At 39.5% G+C, this 22,112-nt stretch overlaps 1 protein-coding gene across 13 annotated transcripts in view; it reads right to left on the bottom strand.

Moving 5' to 3' along the window:
* adgrl2a (adhesion G protein-coupled receptor L2a) overlaps positions 1-22,112 on the bottom strand; it is a 197,389-nt gene that overhangs the window by 3,067 nt on the left and 172,210 nt on the right. For 3 of the 13 annotated variants that reach the window (XM_024377661.2, XM_024377662.2, XM_024377672.2), the window contains 8 exons: positions 16,345-16,436; positions 14,971-15,015; positions 14,646-14,672; positions 13,855-14,023; positions 6,316-6,444; positions 5,425-5,521; positions 3,604-3,732; positions 2,405-2,422 (listed from right to left, as the gene is read on the bottom strand). In XM_024377661.2, the coding sequence (XP_024233429.1) occupies positions 2,405-2,422; positions 3,604-3,732; positions 5,425-5,521; positions 6,316-6,444; positions 13,855-14,023; positions 14,646-14,672; positions 14,971-15,015; positions 16,345-16,436 (706 nt within the window). Of the gene's footprint in view, positions 1-947; positions 1,001-2,404; positions 2,423-3,603; positions 3,733-5,424; positions 5,522-6,315; positions 6,445-13,854; positions 14,024-14,645; positions 14,673-14,970; positions 15,016-16,344; positions 16,437-22,112 lie in introns of all 13 variants that reach the window. The other 10 variants (XM_024377664.2, XM_042300601.1, XM_024377665.2 and 7 more) reach the window with 7 other exon arrangements.

Genomic DNA, 22,112 nt, shown 5'->3' with positions numbered 1-22,112 from the left:
GACCACTTGTAGAATAGCTAAGTACATCGTTAGATTCTTTTCCCCCCTTCCGTGTCACTTTATACACAGAAGGTCTCAGCTAAACACAAAATCAAGATGTTTATCTGTCTTTCTGTGACCGCTGAAAGCTTCAGAACGATGTGACAGTGACGACAAATACAAAGTTGCCCATTTCTTTGCATAACAAGCAAATGATATGAAGACTCTTCAAATGAAAACTGAGAACTGTATTAAAAGATAAATACAGTATAGGCTACATAGATCTATATATTTGAATGACATTTAAAAACATTTTCATGTTAATTCAATTGAGTTTTATTTAGCTATTTGTACGCTACTGTCTAATTTTTGCCTCAATATATTTCATGATGTGTAACGTGCGCAATGATGTGAAAATTCTTGATTTAGTGCATTATTATAGGGTAAGCATTAGAATAAGCCACCTCAATATTTGCAGTCATAGGTGATAATATCTCTAGGAACTGATCCTTCGTCAGTATTGTGGAATAATTCTTATGTGAAGGTAAGTTTTGAAAGGGAGAACGCTGATCTGAGAGCAGTGCTTCCTTTTTTTTTCTTGATCCTTTCAGTTTCGACAAATGCCTCAACGATGCACTTAGCGAACATTGTCTCTGCGTGGTGTTTTGGGAAATGCATGTTACATTTTCGTCCGTTGTAGGAAAGATGCATCGTTGAAACACTCGTAAGCCTAAGTTCCATCACTATCAGAAAACCGGGCCTTGGTATGTAGCCACAAATGGGCAAGCTACGACATAGACAAAAAGTTGTCTAGCAACTCTTTGTTGGAGGTGACAGGGAAAAATAATGGTAAAATATGAATGTATACAGAAAGGAGAGTCATGGTCAACACGGACAGCCATCTTTCTCACTTCAGGGCCCACAAGCATCATCCGACATCACGACAGACAGCAGGTGGAGAGACTCACTTTGGACAACTCACATCATGTTTGTCTGTTCAGGCTATCTGGCCTAAGAGTAGCTGATGTACAAAAGAAAGTAAAATGATTTATTGTAACATGAAGAATCACTGAAAGGAAAAAAATTAAAACATAGCAACTTAGTTAGAGCAAGGGTTCAGCAAATTTGATTAACAAGCAATCAAAGCTTTTTTTAAAGATTAAATGCCACCAATTTTTATTTAAATTATTTTAATGATTTGAATTTATTTTGGCTGTATTTGTTTAATTGAGTTTTGTCTGAGTTGTGTTTTTTTTGTATTTTCTCTCAGGCAAGGTCAGAGTTAGCCGGCAGCCCTGCGGTTCACATCAGTCAAAATGACAGTCCCTAGTGTACGCCCGGTCTCTACAAGAACAGCCCAAGAAAAACACAGCTGGGAAGGTCAGATGCAGTCATGTTATGAATTTCTGTATGCACAGGGCCATGGAAATCAGGCGGCGATAGAATAAATATTAGTGGGGTGTGATTGGAGAGAGAGGTTGTGTATCTGCCGTGGCTAACATGGCTTTGGCACAGAAAGAAATTGCGAAAAACATTTCTATAAATTCCTGCCACAGATAGAAGAGAGAGATTAAGAGGAATGGGTATTTTATGGTGACATGCTGTTGTTCAGATAAGGGGATAGACCATTTTTGCAGACCAGTGGAGGCTGCTGAGGGGAGGACGGCTCATAATAATGGCTGGAACGGAGCAAATGGAATGGCATCAAACCATGTATTTGATGTATTTGATACCATTCCACCCCAGCCATTACCATGAGCCCGTCCTCCCCAATTAAGATGCCACCAACCTCCTGTGTTCCAGACACACCGACATGTAAAACAGACATCACAGAGTTTAGCGGAGATGAGAGGAGAGAAATGACAAGAAAGGAAAGAGTGAAAGAGGACAACAAAAAAAAGGATTACAGCTGCTACCATGACGTTTGTACATTTTGTTTATGCCTCACTAGGAGAACAATTTTCCCCACACAGGTGATGTCTGGAGAATAGGGGAGAGATGTGAGGGGAATGTAACTGGACACAGAATGCTGAGTGCCACAGGGAACAACATTCACGTAGGAAGCCTCTCTTCTCTCAATTCACCCAGGAAATATTCTTTGCCACCCCAGTAACAAAGCTACAGTTGATGTCTGCAGATCACAAACTACTTATACACATCCAAGAGAAAGAAGAAGAGTTTCTGAGGTATAACAAAACCATTCTTTCTCAGCGGTCTTAGATAGCTGTTGGATCCCAAAGGAATGCAATATTGGAAAGTAGTATTTTCCTATTGGTGGAATATAATTTGGTTGGTATAGTTTGTGAACCACTTGCCCACTGAGTAAATGCCAATGACCATTGATGTACCAGGGAGTTGTTGTTTTTAATAAGCATGCTTAAATAAATTTACATTTGATAGGCAAAGTTAAGTTTTACTCCCATACTTGTCTCTCTGTAGGTCACTAGAGGGAAGCGTAAGGAGAAAGCAAAAAAAACATGACAAAATATACAATGTAATTAAAAATGTATTTTTTTTGAAAATTGCATTGCATTGTAACATAATAATCCCTGCACACAAATTGAAATACTGGACTAACACGTAATATCTCATGATCATTTTGCTAAATGAACTGTTTGTTTACCAAACAGTGTCTAGTGACAGTTGTCAGGACTGGTATCTGTTTATACCTGAAAAACATATCATTGATCAAAATCAAATGTTGATCTAAATCATGATGCGTCACATTCATGAATACACAAATATTCAAGTACAAACTGAATATTTCAGCTTGCCTGTATTGTAACGTATACGGTTTTCGGGGTAGGTTCACTCCAAAACACAAAATAAATAAATAGCAGAAAATCATTTTTTTAAAGCTTAAGGAAAAAGCATAAATCGATAACAAAAAACATATATTTTTTAAACTTAAATTGTCATGTTAAATTGTCATTTAAAAAAATGTAAAAATCATTGCATTGTACCATAATAATCCCTGCACACAATTTGAAATACTGGACAGACACATTTTAAATATCATGATCATTTAGGTAAATTAACTGTTTTGCTTATCAAACAGCATCCAATGATGATTGTCAGGATTGGTATCTGTTCTGTTCTTTGCGTCACATTCATGAATACACAAATATTCAAGCACAAACTGAATATTTCAGCTTGCCCGTATTGCAACGTATACGGTTTTAGTGGTAGGTTCACCCACAAAACACTAAATAAATAAATCACAAATCATCAATCTTAATAATCCTGCAATTTCAGAGTACCGTTTGAAAGGCTATGACAATGTTCATACTGTCTTTTCATGGCAGTACATGGTAGTACACTGAATCACTTTATCTCATTCAAGAGAAACTTTAAAATACCTAAATGTGAAACTGCACACCAGAGGTCTCTTAATAAATCACAAACCAAGTCATACACACGGTGCTTTCTTACAACACCGATTTCAGCAACCGATGTCTGTTACCCATTTGGGGATCCTGCTGAGATCCAGATTGGAAGTTGATACTCGATAACGTTCTGATCTTGATAAGGCCACAATAACTCATAAAAAAACTAGTCAAAGTATAAAAAATGAAGAGAGAAGAAGAAGTTAACTGTACGTCAATAAGTGTTAAGTAAGCACACCTGGAGAGTTAAACACTGGAGCCCTGGGAGCGTTACATACGACTGTTTCAGCCAGTAAGGTGTTATAAGGGTTGTTAGTGCCTTGTGGTCGAAGAAGAGGGTTTGTTAGAAGATAATTGCCCGTCATTCCTGGAGGCGGTAAGACAGAAGAAGACAGATCAGTTTTTGGCATTGGTACAATGAGTGCTTTTTGGGGTGATTTATGGAACAAAATGTCAAGTACATCTAAAACTGGGCTATTATTTTCAGAGTAAATATTGAATTTTGGAATTTCTTTGGGAGGACAGGATATTAATATTATCTCTGGATGTCACTTGAGCAAAGTGTACAGGCATTTTGTGGAAGCAAGGATTAGGATACAGAGGGGATATAGAACATCTAAACAGTCATTACCACAAAAGGCACTTTTGTTCACCTCATTCTAATTCTACTACAATCTGCTATGTAAATGAGAAGCAATGTAACAACAGAAAAAAATTATAAAGTCAGCCTTTTTGTGTGTTTGTTATTTGACAAGAAAGGTAACTGGTGAAAAAACTATGCTCTCATTTAGCCTTCTATTGCTGTGGATAATAATGAATTGTTAAAACTGCATTATCAGGTATTTTCTGCAGTGCAAAGCTTTTTTTGTCCATTGCTCCTGCTAGGCCACAGTTTTAAGTTGAAGTCCTATGATGCAATTGCTTGAAACGTGTACACAACAAATGACCACACCCTTGTATCCTTAGTAAAATATCACACTAACACTAACTTCACCTGGATGCCAATTCTTTACAATGTCAGATCTTTTCTTCAAATACTCAATTCACCCCGATTATAATGTTATAATGGATTTCTTGCATCACGTTTAAAAACTAGACATTTCCAGTCACATTTTTATAAGCTGTGTACTAGAAAAACCCATCACTCTTGTAGGGTATTCTCTGAGGATGTTATAATGACAAGGAGTGGTTTCTGAAGAGCGGGCCATCGTCAGTACAGTGTACTCAAGGGTAACTAGGGTAGTACACTGGAGCATGATAGATAAATGTAACCTTAACATCTAATAAACAGCTTATCGGGACAGAAAAATATTGACAAGATGAATTTCAAACTATTGTTCGTAACATTTTACCTCAAGGAAATTGAAGTGTGAAAAATAATAAGGGGGAGTTTGGGAGGGGGAAGTCAGACTACCTCAGGCTAACCTCTTTCCTTGCATACTTGGAAAGCCATTTTAGAGCCATGCCGAGCCGTAAAGGCTGAACAACACACTAAGCACTCAGGGTCACCCAGAGTTGAACATCTTCTCATCATCATACTTGTGCTCTGGCTAAATAATAAATGACAAGGTTGTTTTCCTCCCTCCTGAATCCTTGAAATAGCAGAGGTCCCCTTACATACCGACCAAATAATGTGCCCCTGCGTGTCAAGCAAACATAGGTTTAAAAATAAAAACAAAACTTTATTTAGAGTTTGTTGGCATTTCCTTCTTCTTCTTCTTCTTCTTCTTTTTTTAATGGACTGAGCCACATGAACTTTGGACTTAGGACAAACAGTACAGTGGCTGCCCCAATTCGTGTTCGACATTACTGCCCAAAATGACAGCACAAAGTATTTGAGGAAGGATTTCTGTAATCCTCAGTTGGCAGAACAGAACAGGGAGACTATCCTTGCTATCCCTTTGAGCACAGTGCCGCAAATCTTATCAAGCCCAAAGCATTCACTACAATTTCTCAGGATGTTAGCCCCTCTGTATGAAATCATTGGTACTTGAAAATGTATTTTATGTCTCGATGATGGTGAATGGTGTGTGAAGAAGAGATGAGGTGTGTGACTGACCTTGGTTAAGGGTGGAGGTGCTGTTGATGTCACCTGAGATAAAGGAGGACTCAGATTGCTTTCTTACGGTGTCATTCCACATTCTCCTGATACGGCTCTGTCAGATTAACAAGGGACAGTTATTAGGACTTAAAGAAGCCTGTTCACTGTTGAGATCAACTTTCATTATGTTTGCTGTACGTAGTGTTCCTGCATCGGCGAACCAACTCTTCACACAAAGTGCACCAAGTGCAACGTCTGGCCTCCACACATTATATTAACTCAGGCTTTGAGTGACTACTTTTATACTTCCTGTCAAAAGTAGTGGATGTAATAGGCGGGTGCTCCATAGGTTTAATGAGCCATTAAGATGGGAATGTCTTGTAACGGTTTGTCTTTCTATTGCCACTGTGACAGTGGTTAGAGCATTGTCTGCTATCAAAACATTTATAAAAAAGTGGTTCAATAGCAAAGGAATAACAAAGGAATAAACATAAAATTGTATTTGCATTCTTGTTTTTCAAAGGATAAAAGTGAATGCAATGCTCTCAAATAGTGCAAATAGTTCCATGCACAGTGGCGTTAGTGAGAAAAAAAGATAAAGCGAGTGCTAAGGGGTAGAGTGAAAAAAGGTGCACATGCAATACAGTAGATACTGCGTGAAACAGTTAGCTTACTTTAAAGTATACATGTCACTGTTTAACTACGGTCTGTGTTTCTGGTACAATTACATTGGCCAGCGGTCTTGAAAAATATAACATTTACTTGGCGTTCTGATGGATTCAATGGATTCAGAAGTCATTGGAGACTCTCCTAGTTAACTATTATAGGTGATACTTTGCGGTAAACTGGGTTTATGCCAATCTACCCTGACATAAAGATGAATCCCAGTCAGAATCCCTGGTATAGTACCTGTGTGCCCGAGGAGTAGCGTGCACTTGTCCTTGTGGTGGAGGTCTTTGTTGAGCTGTGTGAGCTCTCAGTTGGTAAGCCACCACAGCAATATGTGTGGCGGAAACATTTGATGTACTCTTTACGGACCTGTGGAAGCAAAAAGAAGGGTGCGCCAAGTCAGTGGCTATGTTTATTTTGTGTGTACCTTTTGTTTGTGCTTACAGTGCTTTCAGAAAGTTTTCACACCCCTTTACTTTTTCCATATTTTGCTTTGTTACAGCCTGAATTTAAAATATATTAAATTGAGATTTTGTGTCACTGGCCTACACACAATACCCCATGATGTCAAAGTGGAATTATGATTTTTAAATTCATAAAAAATAAAAAGCTGAAATGTCTTGAGTCAATAAGTGTTCAACCCCTTTTGTTATGGAAAGCCTGAATAACGTTTGCTTAAAAAGTCACATAATAAGTTGCTCTGTGTGCAATAATAGTGCTTAACATGGTTTTAAATGACTGCCACATGTCTGTACCCCACCTAAAATGATCTGTAAGGTCCCTCAGTCAAGCAGTGAATTTCAAACAGATTCAACCACAAAGATCAGGGAGATTTTTTAATGCCTCGCAAAGAAGGGCACCTAATGTTAGATGGGTAAAACATGTAAAAATCAGATATTGAAAATCCCCTTGAGCATGGTGAAGTTATTAATTACGCTTGGATTGATGTATCAACACACTCAGTCATTGGGTCCAAACACATTAAGCCACTTACATTACATATAAAACAAAGATAAAACAGTACATCATATAACATTATTACACCACTACATATCTACAATACCACCATACAACAATATTACAATGTACGTGTGTGTAGAGTGCGTGTGCTTGCGGTTGTTTGCGTATGGGTGTCTGTACTTTTGTTTGTGTCTCTTCACAGTCCCCGCTGTTCCATAAGGTGTACTTTACCTGTTTTTTAAAATCTGATTCTACTTCTTGTATCAGTTACCTGATGTAGAATTATGGACAGACTTCTCCCCATCTTAGCTTCTTTTGTATTAATATGTTTTGACCATGACAGTTTACAATCCAGGGGTACTCCAAGAGTTTATTCATCTCAACTTGCTTAATGTCCACATTATTCGTTCCAAGATGTAGTTGAGGTTTAGGGTTTAGTGAATGATTTTTCCCAAATACAATGCTTTTAGTTTTGAAATATTTAGAACTTATTCCTTGTTACCCATTCTGAAACTAACTGCAGCTATTTGTTAAGTATTGCAGTCATTACAGTTGCTGTAGTAGCTGATGTGTATAGTGTTGAGTCATCTGCATACATAGACACACTGGCTTTACTCAAAGCCCATGGCATGTCATTAGTAAAGTAGAAAGGGGCCTAAACGGCTGCCTTGGGGAATTCCTGATTCTACCTGGATTATGTTGGAGAGGCTTCCATTAAAGAACACCTTCTGTGTTCTGTTAGACAGGTAAATCTTTATCGACAGTATGGCAGGGGGTGTAAAGCCACAACACATATGTTTTTCCAGCAGTAGACTATGATTGATAATGTCAAAAGCTGCACTAAAGTCTAACATAACAGCCTCCACAATCTTTTTAATCATCAATTTCTCTCAGCCAAGTCATTTGTGCTGTGCTTGTTGAATGTACTTCCCTATAAGCGTGCTGAAAGTATGTGGTCAATTTGTTTACTGTAAATAGGCATTGTATCTGGTCAAACACATTTTTTTCCAAAAGCTTACTAAGGGTTGGTAACAGTCTAATTGGTCATGTAATGGCTGTGATAGGAGAAAACTGAGGATGGATCAGCAACATTGTAGTTTCTCCACAATACTAACCTCATTCACAGAGTGAAAAGAAGGAAGTCTGTACAGAATAAAAATGTTCCAAAACATTTATCCTGTTTACAATAAGACACTAAAGTAAAACTGCAAAAAATCTGGCAACTTCATGTCCTGAATTCAAAGCGTTATGCTTGGGGCAAATCCAACACAACACATCACTGAGTAACACTCTTCATATTTTCAAGCATGGTGGTGGCTGCATCATGTTATGGGTATGCTTGTCATCGGCAAGGACTAGGGAGTTTTTACTGGATAAAAAAATAACAGAATAGTGCTAAGCATAGGAAAAATCCTAGAGGAAGACCTGGTTCAGTCTGCTTTCCAACAGACACTGGGAGACAAATTCACCTTTCAGCAGAACAATAACCTATAACACAAGGCCAAATATACACTGGAGTTAATAACCAAGATGCCATTGAATGTTCCTGAGCGGTCTAGTTAGAGTTTTGACTTAATCTTTTACTGCAGTGGGCTAAATCATGGTCACACCGAGTGTTTCTTGGTAAGTCTTAAGCAAATCTAGTTTGAAACAAATGTATACACCTCACACACATGGTTATGGGTTTAAAAAAGAAGACACCTGTACCATTCCTGATGTAGAGTTGAAATGTATTCAATGTTGATTTTGCATCCCAGAAATACACTTTAAATACATCACAGAAGACTGAAATATAACACAACTGTTTGCCATAGAAACACCGTATTTTCAGCATTTAAAAATATATATATATATGTTTAGTAATTATGACAAATATTAATAACATTCAACCCATGAGGCCACTAGGTCATTTGACTGCAGGAAAGGGCTACATTGGTTTGAAAATCTATGGAAAGACTTGAAAATGGCTATCTAGCAATGATCAACAACATACTTGACAGAGCTTGAATAATTTTTTAAAGAATAATGTGTAAATATTGTACAATCCAGGTGTGCATTGCTCTTAGCGACTTACCCAGAAAGACTCACAGCTGTAATCGCTGCCCAAGGTGATTGTAACATGTATTAACTTAAGGGTGTGAATACTTAACTAAATGAGATATTTCTGTATTAAATTTTCAATAAATGTGCAAACATATCTAAAAACATTGCGTTATTGTGTGTAGATTTGTGGGAAAAAAATATATTTAATACATTTTTAATTCAGGCTGTAACACAACCACATGTGGAATAAGTCAAGCGGTATGAATACCTTCTGAAAGCACTGTAAAACCTAGTCCTGAAAGCTCTTGGAATATACCGTACCATTCGAAAGCCTGAGGAAGTTTTTGACAGCTAAAAGATGTTGGATGATATATCCAAGCCATTTGTCCCTCCCAACAATTGAAATAGGCACATTCAAACAGAGGCACATATTCAAAACCAAACAGCGAAATATTTTCACCCAAAAAATATCTAGATTTTGTCATTACAACAAAATTACATAAAACATTTAATATAAATTATTTCTGAATGTTAATTCTCTAAAAGATAACATGCTAGCAATGCTTGGTCCATACATTAGCTTACTCTGGATAAGTTTTGTTTCTGAAGAGGGATTGAAAGGGTGGTTGTTTAAAAAACAAGTATATTCATAGCAAATCAGCCAGCATCTGATGGCAATCAACACTCCACTCATATTCTTCCAACATAACCTTCCCCAGGCTTTTGAGAACAACTTGAGCCAAGTCTGAAAGCAGAGGCTATGCTAAGCCTACATTGGCTGTTATCCTATATACAGTGCCTTGCGAAAGTATTCGGCCCCCTTGAACTTTGCGACCTTTTGCCACATTTCAGGCTTCAAACATAAAGTTATAAAACTTTATTTTTTTGTGAAGAATCAACAACAAGTGGGACACAATCATGAAGTGGAACGACATTTATTGGATATTTCAAACTTTTTTAACAAATTAAAAACTGAAAAATTGGGCGTGGAAAATTATTCAGCCCCTTTACTTTCAGTGCAGCAAACTCTCTCCAGAAGTTCAGTGAGGATCTCTGAATGATCCAATGTTGACCTAAATGACTAATGATGATAAATACAATCCACCTGTGTGTAATTAAGTCTCCGTATAAATGCACCTGCACTGTGATAGTCTCAGAGGTCCGTTAAAAGCGCAGAGATCATCATGAAGAACAAGGAACACACCAGGCAGGTCCGAGATACTGTTGTGAAGAAGTTTAAAGCCGGATTTGGATACAAAAAGATTTCCCAAGCTTTAAACATCCCAAGGAGCACTGTGCAAGCGATAATATTGAAATGGAAGGAGTATCAGACCACTGCAAATCTACCCAGACCTGGCCGTCCCTCTAAACTTTCAGCTCATACAAGGAGAAGACTGATCAGAGATGCAGCCAAGAGGCCCATGATCACTCTGGATGAACTGCAGAGATCTACAGCTGAGGTGGGAGACTCTGTCCATAGGACAACAATCAGTCGTATATTGCGCAAATCTGTCCCTTATTGAAGAGTGGCAAGAAGAAAGCCATTTCTTAAAGATATCCATAAAAAGTGTTGTTTAAAGTTTGCCACAAGCTACCTGGGAGACACACCAAACATGTGGAAGAAGGTGCTCTGGTCAGATGAAACCAAAATTGAACTCTTTGGCAACAATGCAAAACGTTATGTTTGGCGTAAAACAACACAGCTCATCACCCTGAACACACCATCCCCACTGTCAAACATGGTGATGGCAGCATCATGGTTTGGGCCTGCTTTTCTTCAGCAGGGACAGGAAAGATGGTTCAAATTGATGGGAAGATGGATGGAGCCAAATACAGGACCATTCTGGAAGAAAACCTGATGGAGTCTGCAAAAGACCTGAGACTGGGACGGAGATTTGTCTTCCAACAAGACAATGATCCAAAACATAAAGCAAAATCTACAATGGAATGGTTCAAAAATAAACATATCCAGGTGTTAGAATGGCCAAGTCAAAGTCCAGACCTGAATCCAATCGAGAATCTGTGGAAAGAACTGAAAACTGCTGTTCACAAATGCTCTCCATCCAACCTCACTGAGCTCGAGCTGTTTTGCAAGGAGGAATGGAAAAAAATGTCAGTCTCTCGATGTGCAAAACTGATAGAGACATACCCCAAGCGACTTACAGCTGTAATCGCAGCAAAAGGTGGCGCTACAAAGTATTACCTTAAGGGGGCTGAATAATTTTGCACGCCCAATTTTTTAGTTTTTGATTTGTTAAAAAAGTTTGAAACATCCAATAAATGTCGTTCCACTTCATGATTGTGTCCCACTTGTTGTTGATTCTTCACAAAAAAATACAGTTTTATATCTTTATGTTTGAAGCCTGAAATGTGGCAAAAGGTTGCAAAGTTCAAGGGGGCCGAATACTTTCGCAAGGCATTGTATTTGTAAATTAACTCAAATAAATACAAATACAGGAGTCATGAACAAAGGATGGTTCATGATGCTCAAAACTACATTGAAATATGTTTACATTCAGCATCACTACGTCTAGGGGAATATAATATTCTATAACATATAAGATAATAAGATATCTTAAGTACAGTGCCTTCGGAAAGTATTCACACCCCTAGACTTTTTCCACATTTCATTTTGTTACATTATGGCTTTAGTCTAAAATTGATTTTTTTTTAAATTAAAAAGGTTTTAAAATTGTTATTAAAAATTTAAAACAGGAATACGTTATTTAGATAAGTAGGTGAATCCTGTTTCCATTGATAATCCGTGAGATGTTTATACATCTTGATTGGAGTCACCCTGTGGTAAATTCAATTGATTGGACATTATTTGGAAAGGCACATGCCTCTCTATATAAGGTCTCACAGTTGACAGTGTGTGTCAGAGCAAAAACCAAGCCATGAGGTCAAAGGAATTGTCCGTACAGCTCCAAGACAGGATTGTGTCGAGGCACAGATCTGGGGAAGGGTACCAAAACATTCCTGCAGCATTGAAGGTCCCCAAGAACACAGTGGCCTCCATCATTCTTAAATGTAGAGAAGTTTGGAACCACCAATACTCTTCCTAGAGCTGGCCACCTTGCCAAACTGAGCAATCGGCAGAGAAGGGTCAGGGAGGTGTCCAAGAAGCCGATGGTCACTCTGACAGAGCTCTAGAGAACCTTCTAGAAGGACAACAACTCTGCAGCAAAAGCCCAGACATGAACCCAATCTGACATCTCTGGAGAGACCTGAAAATAGCTGTGCAGCAACTCTCCCCATCCAACCTGACAGAGCTTGAGAGGATCTGTAAAGAATGGGAGAACCTCCCCAAATACAGGTGTGCCAAACTTGTAGAATCATACCCAAGAAGACTCGAGGCTGTAACCGCTGCCGAAGGTACTTCTACAAAGTACTGAGTAAAGGGTCTGAATACTTAAGTAAATGTGTAATTTTTAATTTTTTGGAATTAGCAAAAAATTCTAAAAACCTGATTTTGCTTTGTCATTATGAGGTATTGTGTTTAGATTGATGAGAAAAAAATACAATTGAATTCATTTTAGAATAAGCCTGTAACCTAAGACAATTTCGAAAAAGTCAAGGGGTCTGAATACTTTCCCTGTATCCCTGAAAATAGCCAGAATTAATGTAAACACAACAGTTTTGAAAACATAGCTTGTCCAAAAATAGTGGTCTAGGTATGGGGTAAATTGAGCATAGGAATTGGGTAAGTTGAGCCGCCTTGGGGTAAGTGAGGACTGGTGTCCTGTGACAGTGGGTGATGGTGCTGGTAGGTCAAAGTTGAATTCAAGGAATGGGGGTTTGGTATATTGTATATCTTAAATGTATGCCTACATTCAGATATAGATCTCTGTCTTCAATATTACTTACCCTTCCATTTATTGACCAGTTGTCTGGGACATGGATGTTGTTTCGATGTGCTAATTCGTAGGCAAGTTCTCTGCATTTGAGGCTACTAAGCCCAGGAAACTGGTCTGCAAGTTTCTTCTTATCGTTAGCAAGCTCAACCTTCATTTCATCAGATAAGAAGTTGTGCACCTCTGCTGCTCTGTTATAGACTCTCTTTCGGACAGATACATGTTTGTTTTCTTTTTTGTCAATGTACCTCTTCAATGTCATTCAGACTATATCTCATCACTTGCAGCTGCTCAAATGGACTTCTTCCATTCTCTCACTTCCTTGGCTTCTCAAGAACCTCAAGGGGGGCTAGACCCCTGCTTGTTTACGGTGCATGATGATGTCTGCTCTGTAACAAAAATCTTGAGTTCATATGCATGACACATTGCACAAATACTATGCATATTATGGATAAAACTGACGAAATGTAATAATAATTTGTATGGGATATTGTGGCCATTATCTCAATTTGCCCCAAGGCAAAATGTTGACTTTATTAGCCCACACAGGTACAAGGATGCACTTTCATGCTAGGTTTAGGACCTCATATTGTAGCTTATAGAGACCCCAACTGATATACAAAACAATCTTAAAACTTTTGTTTAGATACAATCATCATGAAACCTATAGCACAATAAATACATTTGACTTTTCCATGTGGTTTCTTCTTTTACCGACTCCATGAAATGATGACCTCTTCCTAAATATTTGGTCACCTGATTGATTTTGTGTATGGTCTCCTAGAAACAAAGGGTGACTCAACCAAACCTTTGGCTCAACTTACCCAACTCACCCCTCAACTGATTAATGTGACAATTGATTCAGTCTCACGTAGTGTTTGTGCAACATTATAGTGCAAACTTATAAAGGAAGCAAACATACTTTTTTCTGGAGAAGGCAGTGGAAAATGAAGATGAACATTCCTTGGAAGGTGTTGAATATTGTGAAGAGGTAGGCCATCACCACAGAGGACTCGTTGATAAAGAACAAGCCGAACGACCACGTCAGTCCCATCAGGCAAAGCAGTGCAAACGCCCCCAGGACCCAGGATCTGAACAAACAAATACATTTTTTTTTAAAGGAAATCCAGTGTGAGGGGGATATTGTGTTCTCTTGGAATAACGATCAATCTGTGCTAGCTAGACCATGACAGGTGGACAGACTGGACATCTACACCGGCAGATTCAGCCAAGGAGTCCAAAAACTCAGACCACATTCACACAATGTTTATGGGACACGCGAGCTTTACTACAGATACTGTTCTTTTGGTATCATATCATATCTGGGGAGGGGGGATCAATCTCGATAAAAATGATTACCTGTGTTTTGTCTCTCTTTCAACAAGTCTTTAATATATTTATTATTTCTATAGAAAAGCCTGGAGCCGGTTGTGTGAAGGTCCTATGGAGCCTTCAAACACCTTCACAGGTGAAAACACACAACAGCAAACTGGATAGAGACAAGACGGACGGATGGGCGGAGAGACATGGGGATGTGAACAGTAAGGAAAGAAAATGAGGAGCACCTTGGAGTGATCACAGAGAGAGAAGAGAGAGAGAGAGAGAGAGAGAGAGAGAGAGAGAGAGAGAGAGAGAGAGAGAGAGGCAGAATGGTGAGAAAAATCAACTACAGGCTGAAGAACAGTCTCAGACTTCTGAGGCTAATGTCCTTACTTGATAAATGGTTTATTATCTTCATAGCTAGAGAGCATGATAAGCGGGAAAGAGAAACACAAATTAGATCAGACGCATCACAGCGTGGTTAGTTGGCATTTTGAGGCAGAGATCTTCACCTTTGATTTTAGGAAAATTACGAGGGAATGAAATTAAGAGGCTAACAAGTAGCGAGAGTCTGTGTGTGTATTTGGCTGTTGATGAAATTACAAAATGTGTAAACTGATCAGTTCAAACCACTTGCGTGCCGTTCAATTTGTGTTTATATCACTATGTCCGCTCTGCGATGAAGACAATTTGGGGGAAATGTATGGTGAAAGCTTACCCAGGCAAATCGGTATTATAGTAGCCGTCACAAACGCGATAATTACTGGTGTGGAAGACAGGACAGAGAGAAAAGAAGAAACGCAACAGGAAGAGAAACGAGAGACGCTGCAGATTAGCTTTCCCTTTGACATGCAACATGCAATGACACTGGTGCTATGCTGATTCCCATCTATGTGGTTGACTAACCAAAGTCCTTGAGGATTGGTGCAGACAACATAAGACCACAAGAAGACAACAGAAAATACAGTAATACTTATACGTGTGCAAACATTGCTTGGAGGAAACATGTTATGCGGTGTAGTTTCATTACACACCAAAAAGACAATATCCACTAGTGATTCAACTGCAACGTGAATGGAACACATGTAGAAATAGAATGTGAGCAAATGTGCACATTTAAAACACATAATCACCTAATGCATTTCATTAAACATTGCAGAGGTGAACTGGATGTCTATTGGCACTACTTATGGTGTGCTTTTTAAATTTATAATAGTAGTAATTAGACCACTAAAAATAAATGCATCAATGCTCCTACACACAGTGGGATGGAGCTGAGTTGATGTTGTAATGTCATGGTGTGAATTGGTTAGGGTTAGGCTATGCAACCAAGCCATGGCATCGAAAATAACACTCCCTAACCAACAAACCAAAATGCCCATGTCTTTCAGGAGCCCCTGTATTCTGCTCACTTATTTCAAGCACAATATATTGTTTTTTGTCAATGATAAACAATCAAGACTTTGGAAAACATTTACTTTCCCCAAAGCAAAACACGTAGCAAATGCAGAGGTGACTGAGAAAACCACACTCGTTAAGGGATGGGGAGGGAGTGGAGTTAAGGGAGGGTGGACTTCTTTTCTAGGACTCAAATTGTTTTTGTTGTTCCATGGGAATCACATGACAGTGCTTCCACTCATCCCACCCTGAAGCACTAACAGCGTATACTTTGAGCCAGAAGCTTACGAATGGTTTGTGCCATGCCAACACAATCCAGTGGTCGCTGACACAGAGGAATACAACAAAGACTAAAGACCATTCACAAAGTAAATGTTGTCATCATTGCAGGACGGTCATGCCATAATCCCCCACCCGAAACCACCAGTCTCTGTGTAAAATATGATCTCCCTGGAGATCAATTGGAATTCCTCTGGTCAATTTTCTGTATGGACAATTTAAATGTGTACCAGATATAGATACATTAATGCTACCGACAAGGACACAAATTCGACTTATCAAAAACATTACCTCTACAGTACATAGAACATTTTTACCATGCCATACAGTACTATTGTCTTTATGGGTTTGTGGAAATATCTGTTTATTGCCAAGAATATTGGAAAATGTGCATTTACCCAGAATCTCTACTTACTTGATGTTCTCCAATCTGCTGGAGTCTGGTTTCAGAGTAGTGGAGTGCTTCCCCATTTTGTACATGGTGATGACCAGGAAGATGAGATTGAGCTGTCAAAACAGAGTAATGGCTTTGTTAATTGATGGAGATTAATGGCATGGTGAAGGAGAAAAAACTGTTAATTTGTCCATAACTATTAAAATAGGAGTGCCTTCCCGAGCTTCTCTCATCCACTGCCCTAATGTAATAGACATCTATCGTCCTGCAAGACTCAGACAAGCAGACTGGCGCCAAATGTTGTGTCATTCTATATCAATAAGACCATGAACATGCATTAAAATCCCTCGCAGTCCAGCCAAAAAACACGGCTACAGTCTGGCAACTATAAAACGCTATATGGAACGCAGTATATTTCTCAAATTCCTGTGCAGGAAAATAGACAGACAGGCAGGGAGGGAGAGATTCCAATCACTTTCACTTCCTTGTTTTAATACCAGATGAAATCCTAAGAAAGTCAGTGGTACATATCAAGTTCAGAGTGGGATACTCTGTGCTGTATCTTTCAGCCCTTAAAAATATATCAATACCATGATTTAGAGACACAAACAGGGAGCTGCATGGGCCAATCAGGAGCAGCTCCAAATGATTTACTCCTAAAACTATCTATTCTGAGACAGAACCGGGTCTCTGACTCTTGAACGCACGCACATACGCATAGCCTACTATATACACTACCGTTCAAAAGTTTGGGGTCACTTAGAAGATTTCCTTGTGTTTGAAAGAAAATCAAATATTTTGTTCATTAAAATAACATCAAACTGATCAGAAATACATTGTAGACATTGTTAATGTTGATAAATGATTATTGTAGCTGGAAACAGCATATTTTTTATGGACTATCTACATAGGAGTATAGAGGCCAATTATCAGCAACCATCACTCCTGTGTTCCAATGGCACATTGTGTTAGCTAATCCAAGTTCATCATTTTAAAAGGCTAATTGATCATTAGAAAACCCTTTTGCAATTATGTTAGCACAGCTGAAAACTGTTGTACTGATTAAAGAAGCAATAAAACTGTCCTTCTTTAGAATAGTTGAAAATCTGGAGCATCAGCATTTGTGGGTTCGATTACAGGCTCAAAATGGCTAGAAAACAAAGACCTTTCTTCTGACACTCGTCAGTCTATTCTTGTTCTGAGAAATGAAGGCTATTTCATGTGAGAAATTGCCAAGAAACTGAAGATCTCATAAAACGCTGTGTACTACTCCCTTCACAGAACAGCACAAACTGTCTCTCACCAGAATAGAAAGAGGAGTGGGAGGCCCCAGTGAACAACTGAGCAAGATTACAAGTACATTAGAGTGTCTAGTTTGAGAAACAGATACCTCACAAGTCCTCAACTGGCAGCTTCATTAAATAGTACCCGCAAAACACCAGTCTCAACATCAACAGTGAAGAGGCGACTCCGGGATGCTGACCTTCTAGGCAGAGTTCTTCTGTCCAGTGTCTGTGCTCTTTTGCCCATTAATATTTAAATTTTATTGGCGAGTCTGAAATATGGCTTTTTTTTCCAACTCTGCCTAGAAGGCCAGAATCCCGGAGTCACCTCTTCACTGTTGACGTTGAGACTGGTGTTTTGCGGGTACTATTTAATAAAGCCGTTTCCAATTACAATAGTCATTTACAACATTCACAATGTCTACACTGTATTTTTGATCAATTTGATGTTATTTAATGGACAAAAATGTTGCTTTCCTTTCAAAAACAAGGACAAGTGACCCTAAACTTTTGAATGATATTGTATGTTATAAACAGGGTTCGTACAGACATTGGCAAGTCAAATTCAAGGACTTTCAAGGAATTCTTCAAGCACTAAATTGCAATTTTCAAGGGCCTCGATTTTATATTTAAAAGTATAGAAAAAAACTCTCGCCCAAAAGCATGCAAAAAGTGTCAAAAAAGTATACATTACAACTTTAAGACTAACGCATTTTATAGTTCTTCCTAATGGCACTATGCATTTGCATTCAAATTATGATGACATTCTAAGTATGACAGGATAATATGGACATTGCCTGACTAAATAGATTGCATGCGTGACGATTTGTAATGCCTACCCGTAGAGGTGTTGGCGATACAAGCACACTGATAATGCCTGTCCACGTAGGCTAGCAGTAGCATTATGCTCACCCTCGCCATTTGAGATGCAACCAAAAAAATGGTTCACTTTGTATTGGAACGCTTTGTATGGAAAGCCAAGTTGAAGCCAACATTGTCGTCCTCACAATAACTGCACGTGGTTTTACCGCAAAAAAATTAACAGACGAGTGCAACCCATGTCAATTGAAACGACGGGAAACAAACAAAAGTGTCTCCCAATTGATCACAATTGATCAGAAATAAAATTTCTGGATAATTATATTGAGCAGTCCGAGCATATAAATCGGCTCCAATAATTTCAAGGACTTTTCAAGGACAAAATAGAGGAAATGTCAGATTTTCAAGGTATTCCATCACTTGATTTTCTGAGCTCCAAATTCAAGTACTTCAAGCACTCTGTGTGAACCCTGGACGAATGTAGAAAGACTGCTAATAAATTATAGAAACAAACAAACAACCAACAACAAAACATGTTTGTTCTACTAATATAAACCTTCCACATCTTGATTTCAGAAATTAAAGAAATTCTGGTGAGGGGTGATTTAACTATATTAATTTTAAATAGTTTACTTAGTTGAACATGAACAAAGCTCAATTGTCTCAGGTTATCTTCTGAATGCTGCAAGAGCGAATGAAAGAGAAAAAGAGCGTGAAAACACCAATGTGAAGGAATGAGACAAATGGAGCTGCTTTGTGAGCTCCATAATGTACTGGACATGTCTGGCTGTTCATTCACGCTCCCCTTGCGCTCTACTGCACTCTGCTATGAAAGGGGTAGCTAGGTGATCAATATCTCCCCCTCCCCCGCCTAATCAACCAGTGGAGTCACAGAACAATAAGCTGAGAATAACATGCGAAGGCGAGAAAAAAAACATAAATGGAGCAGCTCCTTTATATCATGGACTTTCAAAGTGATGCAACGTTTTGTTTATGCCGCCATCAGACAAATCATTTTTGTCACTTCGCTTGCATGAGTCGGGCTCTTGGAAATGCCTTTCACACACCCTGGAGTGGTGACATGGATCCAATGAGACAGAGGACGGAGACAACAGTACTTTAAAGGACTCTAGCTAGCATAGCACATGTTCACTACCCCCACCAACATGCTTTCTCTGCCTTCCCCAGGGCCCAGTCTACCTAGTGAGAGTGGCAGCCTGCAAGCTACTAGGCCTGGGCCTCTCTCTCTCTGCTCTGAACCATCACCGCTAGCCAAGCAGAAGCATCTCTGCCACACTGGGACCGAGGAGAAAGCTTTTTCCTGAGCGAGTATGTGTCGAGTGTGTGCTACAACCCTGAACTCCTTGTGAACTGGGGATGAAATATTAAAGGTGCAGATGGAGCTGTCCGGATGATAGGAACTGCTTGCGACGTGTCATGATCCAAAGGCTTGCTGTTAAAGCATCTCAGGCATACTAATGGTTTCCCCCCACCACTCATTACTTCCATGTTCCTTCTTCATGGAGCTAATACCCTCTGTGCCCGGAGACAGGGCCAACTAACCTCTTGCCTGAGAACAGGGCTGAACAGAGTGCTTCTTCAAGCTTCACTTCAAGTCTGGGCTTTAAGACGGCTTTCAGGGAGGTGGGGGGAGTAAAAAAAAAAACTAGGGAGGAAGAGGAAAAACAACATTTTTGTGAGTGCTTTTCACTGAGCCTGACCAACTTGGGTTAGACCAAAAGTTACACAGCGGGAGAGTATGGTGTTCGAAGACAGGAGCTGTGGCTGCTGCAGCTAGCCACTGAATGTGAGATTGAATGCTTTTTTTGTCTGTCTGTGTCTTCCTCTCTCCTATCTCATTGACAAGGACAAAGACAATTTGTTGAGGAACCAGGGTCACAGGTTGTGGAAAACCTTGCTCCCACACATTCCCTTGAGATCCCCTACCCTTGTGCTTCACCGTTTGTTGTCAATTTCTGCAAAAAGTAAAAAAGCAGCATTACGATACCTCCCTCCGCTAGAACTGCAAATCCTCATTCCTGTCCAACATTAGCACTGCAACAATATATCAGTTTTGTCAGGGTCACCGTTTTATCATGCAGGTCACTGGGACTGGGTTTCCGGATTATCATCTCAACAGCCAACAGATTTTTTTATGCAAATAATTCTGAAACCAAAGAGAAGAAGAAAAAAAACAATGTCCAATTTAGAGAATAACTATCTCACGCAGTTGGCAGAGCATTTGCTGACACGGGGATAAATATTTAACACACCCCCTTTAATTTGCAATTTAAGGGAATTGTATTATATTTCTCTACTGAACGGGTAAGTCATTCGTGTGTTACAAAGCCTCGCTGGCCAGCCGTTGTCATAAAGCAGCAAAGCACCGCAATAAGATGCGGCAAAGAGGAAGCCCTCCTTCTGGCAGCTGTGTTCTCACTCTGTGTTCTCACAGGGAGATCAGCGCGTCTGTAAATCCAGCCAAATCCAGCCATTACGCCCGATAATGAACACAGCGCTGAGCAAATATTGCTCTTCCTCCCTCTTCACAGGAGACAGTTTGGAGACTGTTACCATTCACCTGGTGTGAAAGAGGCCAAAACAATAGACAGTCAAAAGGGCTCTGACATCCGATGAATGCCACCAGCTATTTCTTATTTCTTTTTTTCCAAATGGGAAAATAATACTCCCCCGGGCCTCTTCCCTGGGAGCCACCAAACCTCCATTGATCGAGTTGGAGAGAATAATGTCATGACCAGTAAATAACGCTTGAACAGCACAAACATTGAGTGAACAAAACAGTAGGAACATTTGCTCTCAGAACAGCCTCAATTCGTCAGGGCATACAAGGTGTCGAAATTCTTCCCATGGTGACTCCAATACTTTCCACAGTTATGTCAAGTTGGCTGGATGTCCTTTGGATGGTGGAACATTCTTGACACACACAGGAAACTGTTTGAAAAGGTGTGAATAACCCAGCAGCATTGCAGTTCTTGACACACTCAAACCGGTGCGCCTGGCAGCTACTACCATACCCCGTTCAAAGGCACTTTAATATTTTGTCTTGCCCATTCACTCTCTGAATGGCACACACACACAATCCATGTCTCAAAGCTTAAAAATCCTTCTTTAACCGGTTTCCTCCCCTTCATCTACACTGATTGAAGTGGATTTAAAAAGGGATATCAATAATGGATCATAGCATTCCCCTGGATTCACCTGGTCGGTGATGTTTTTTTTGTAAGGACTTACAGACTCATGGTCAAAACATATAGACAAAGGTTGCTAAAACGGGAAGAGGTCTGTCCATGATAAGGCATCGCTCTGCTTTCTTGACATCTCAGTCAACCAGACAGGTCCTACAGGCTCTAGTTTAGTCGCACCTGGACTATTGCCCAGTCGTGTAGCCATGCAAAGAGGGACAGGTAAATTGTAGTTGATCCAGAACAGAGCAGCACATATTGTACTTAGATGTAAACAGAGGGTGAATGTCAGGAACATGCATGTCAATCTCTCTCGGCTCAAAGTTGAGGAGAGATTGACTGCATCACTAATGGTCTTTGTGCAAGGTACTGAACTGTTTGTTCAAGCAGTTAGCACACAGTTCGGCCACTGTTGCTGGATCGAATTCCCGAGCTGACAAGGTACAAATCTGTCGTTCTGCCCCTGAGCAAGGTAGTTAACCCA

Source organism: Oncorhynchus tshawytscha, linkage group LG18 (assembly GCF_018296145.1).
Source record: "Oncorhynchus tshawytscha isolate Ot180627B linkage group LG18, Otsh_v2.0, whole genome shotgun sequence".
NCBI lineage: Eukaryota > Metazoa > Chordata > Actinopteri > Salmoniformes > Salmonidae > Oncorhynchus > Oncorhynchus tshawytscha.
This window is presented reverse-complemented; position numbering and strand designations above follow the sequence as displayed.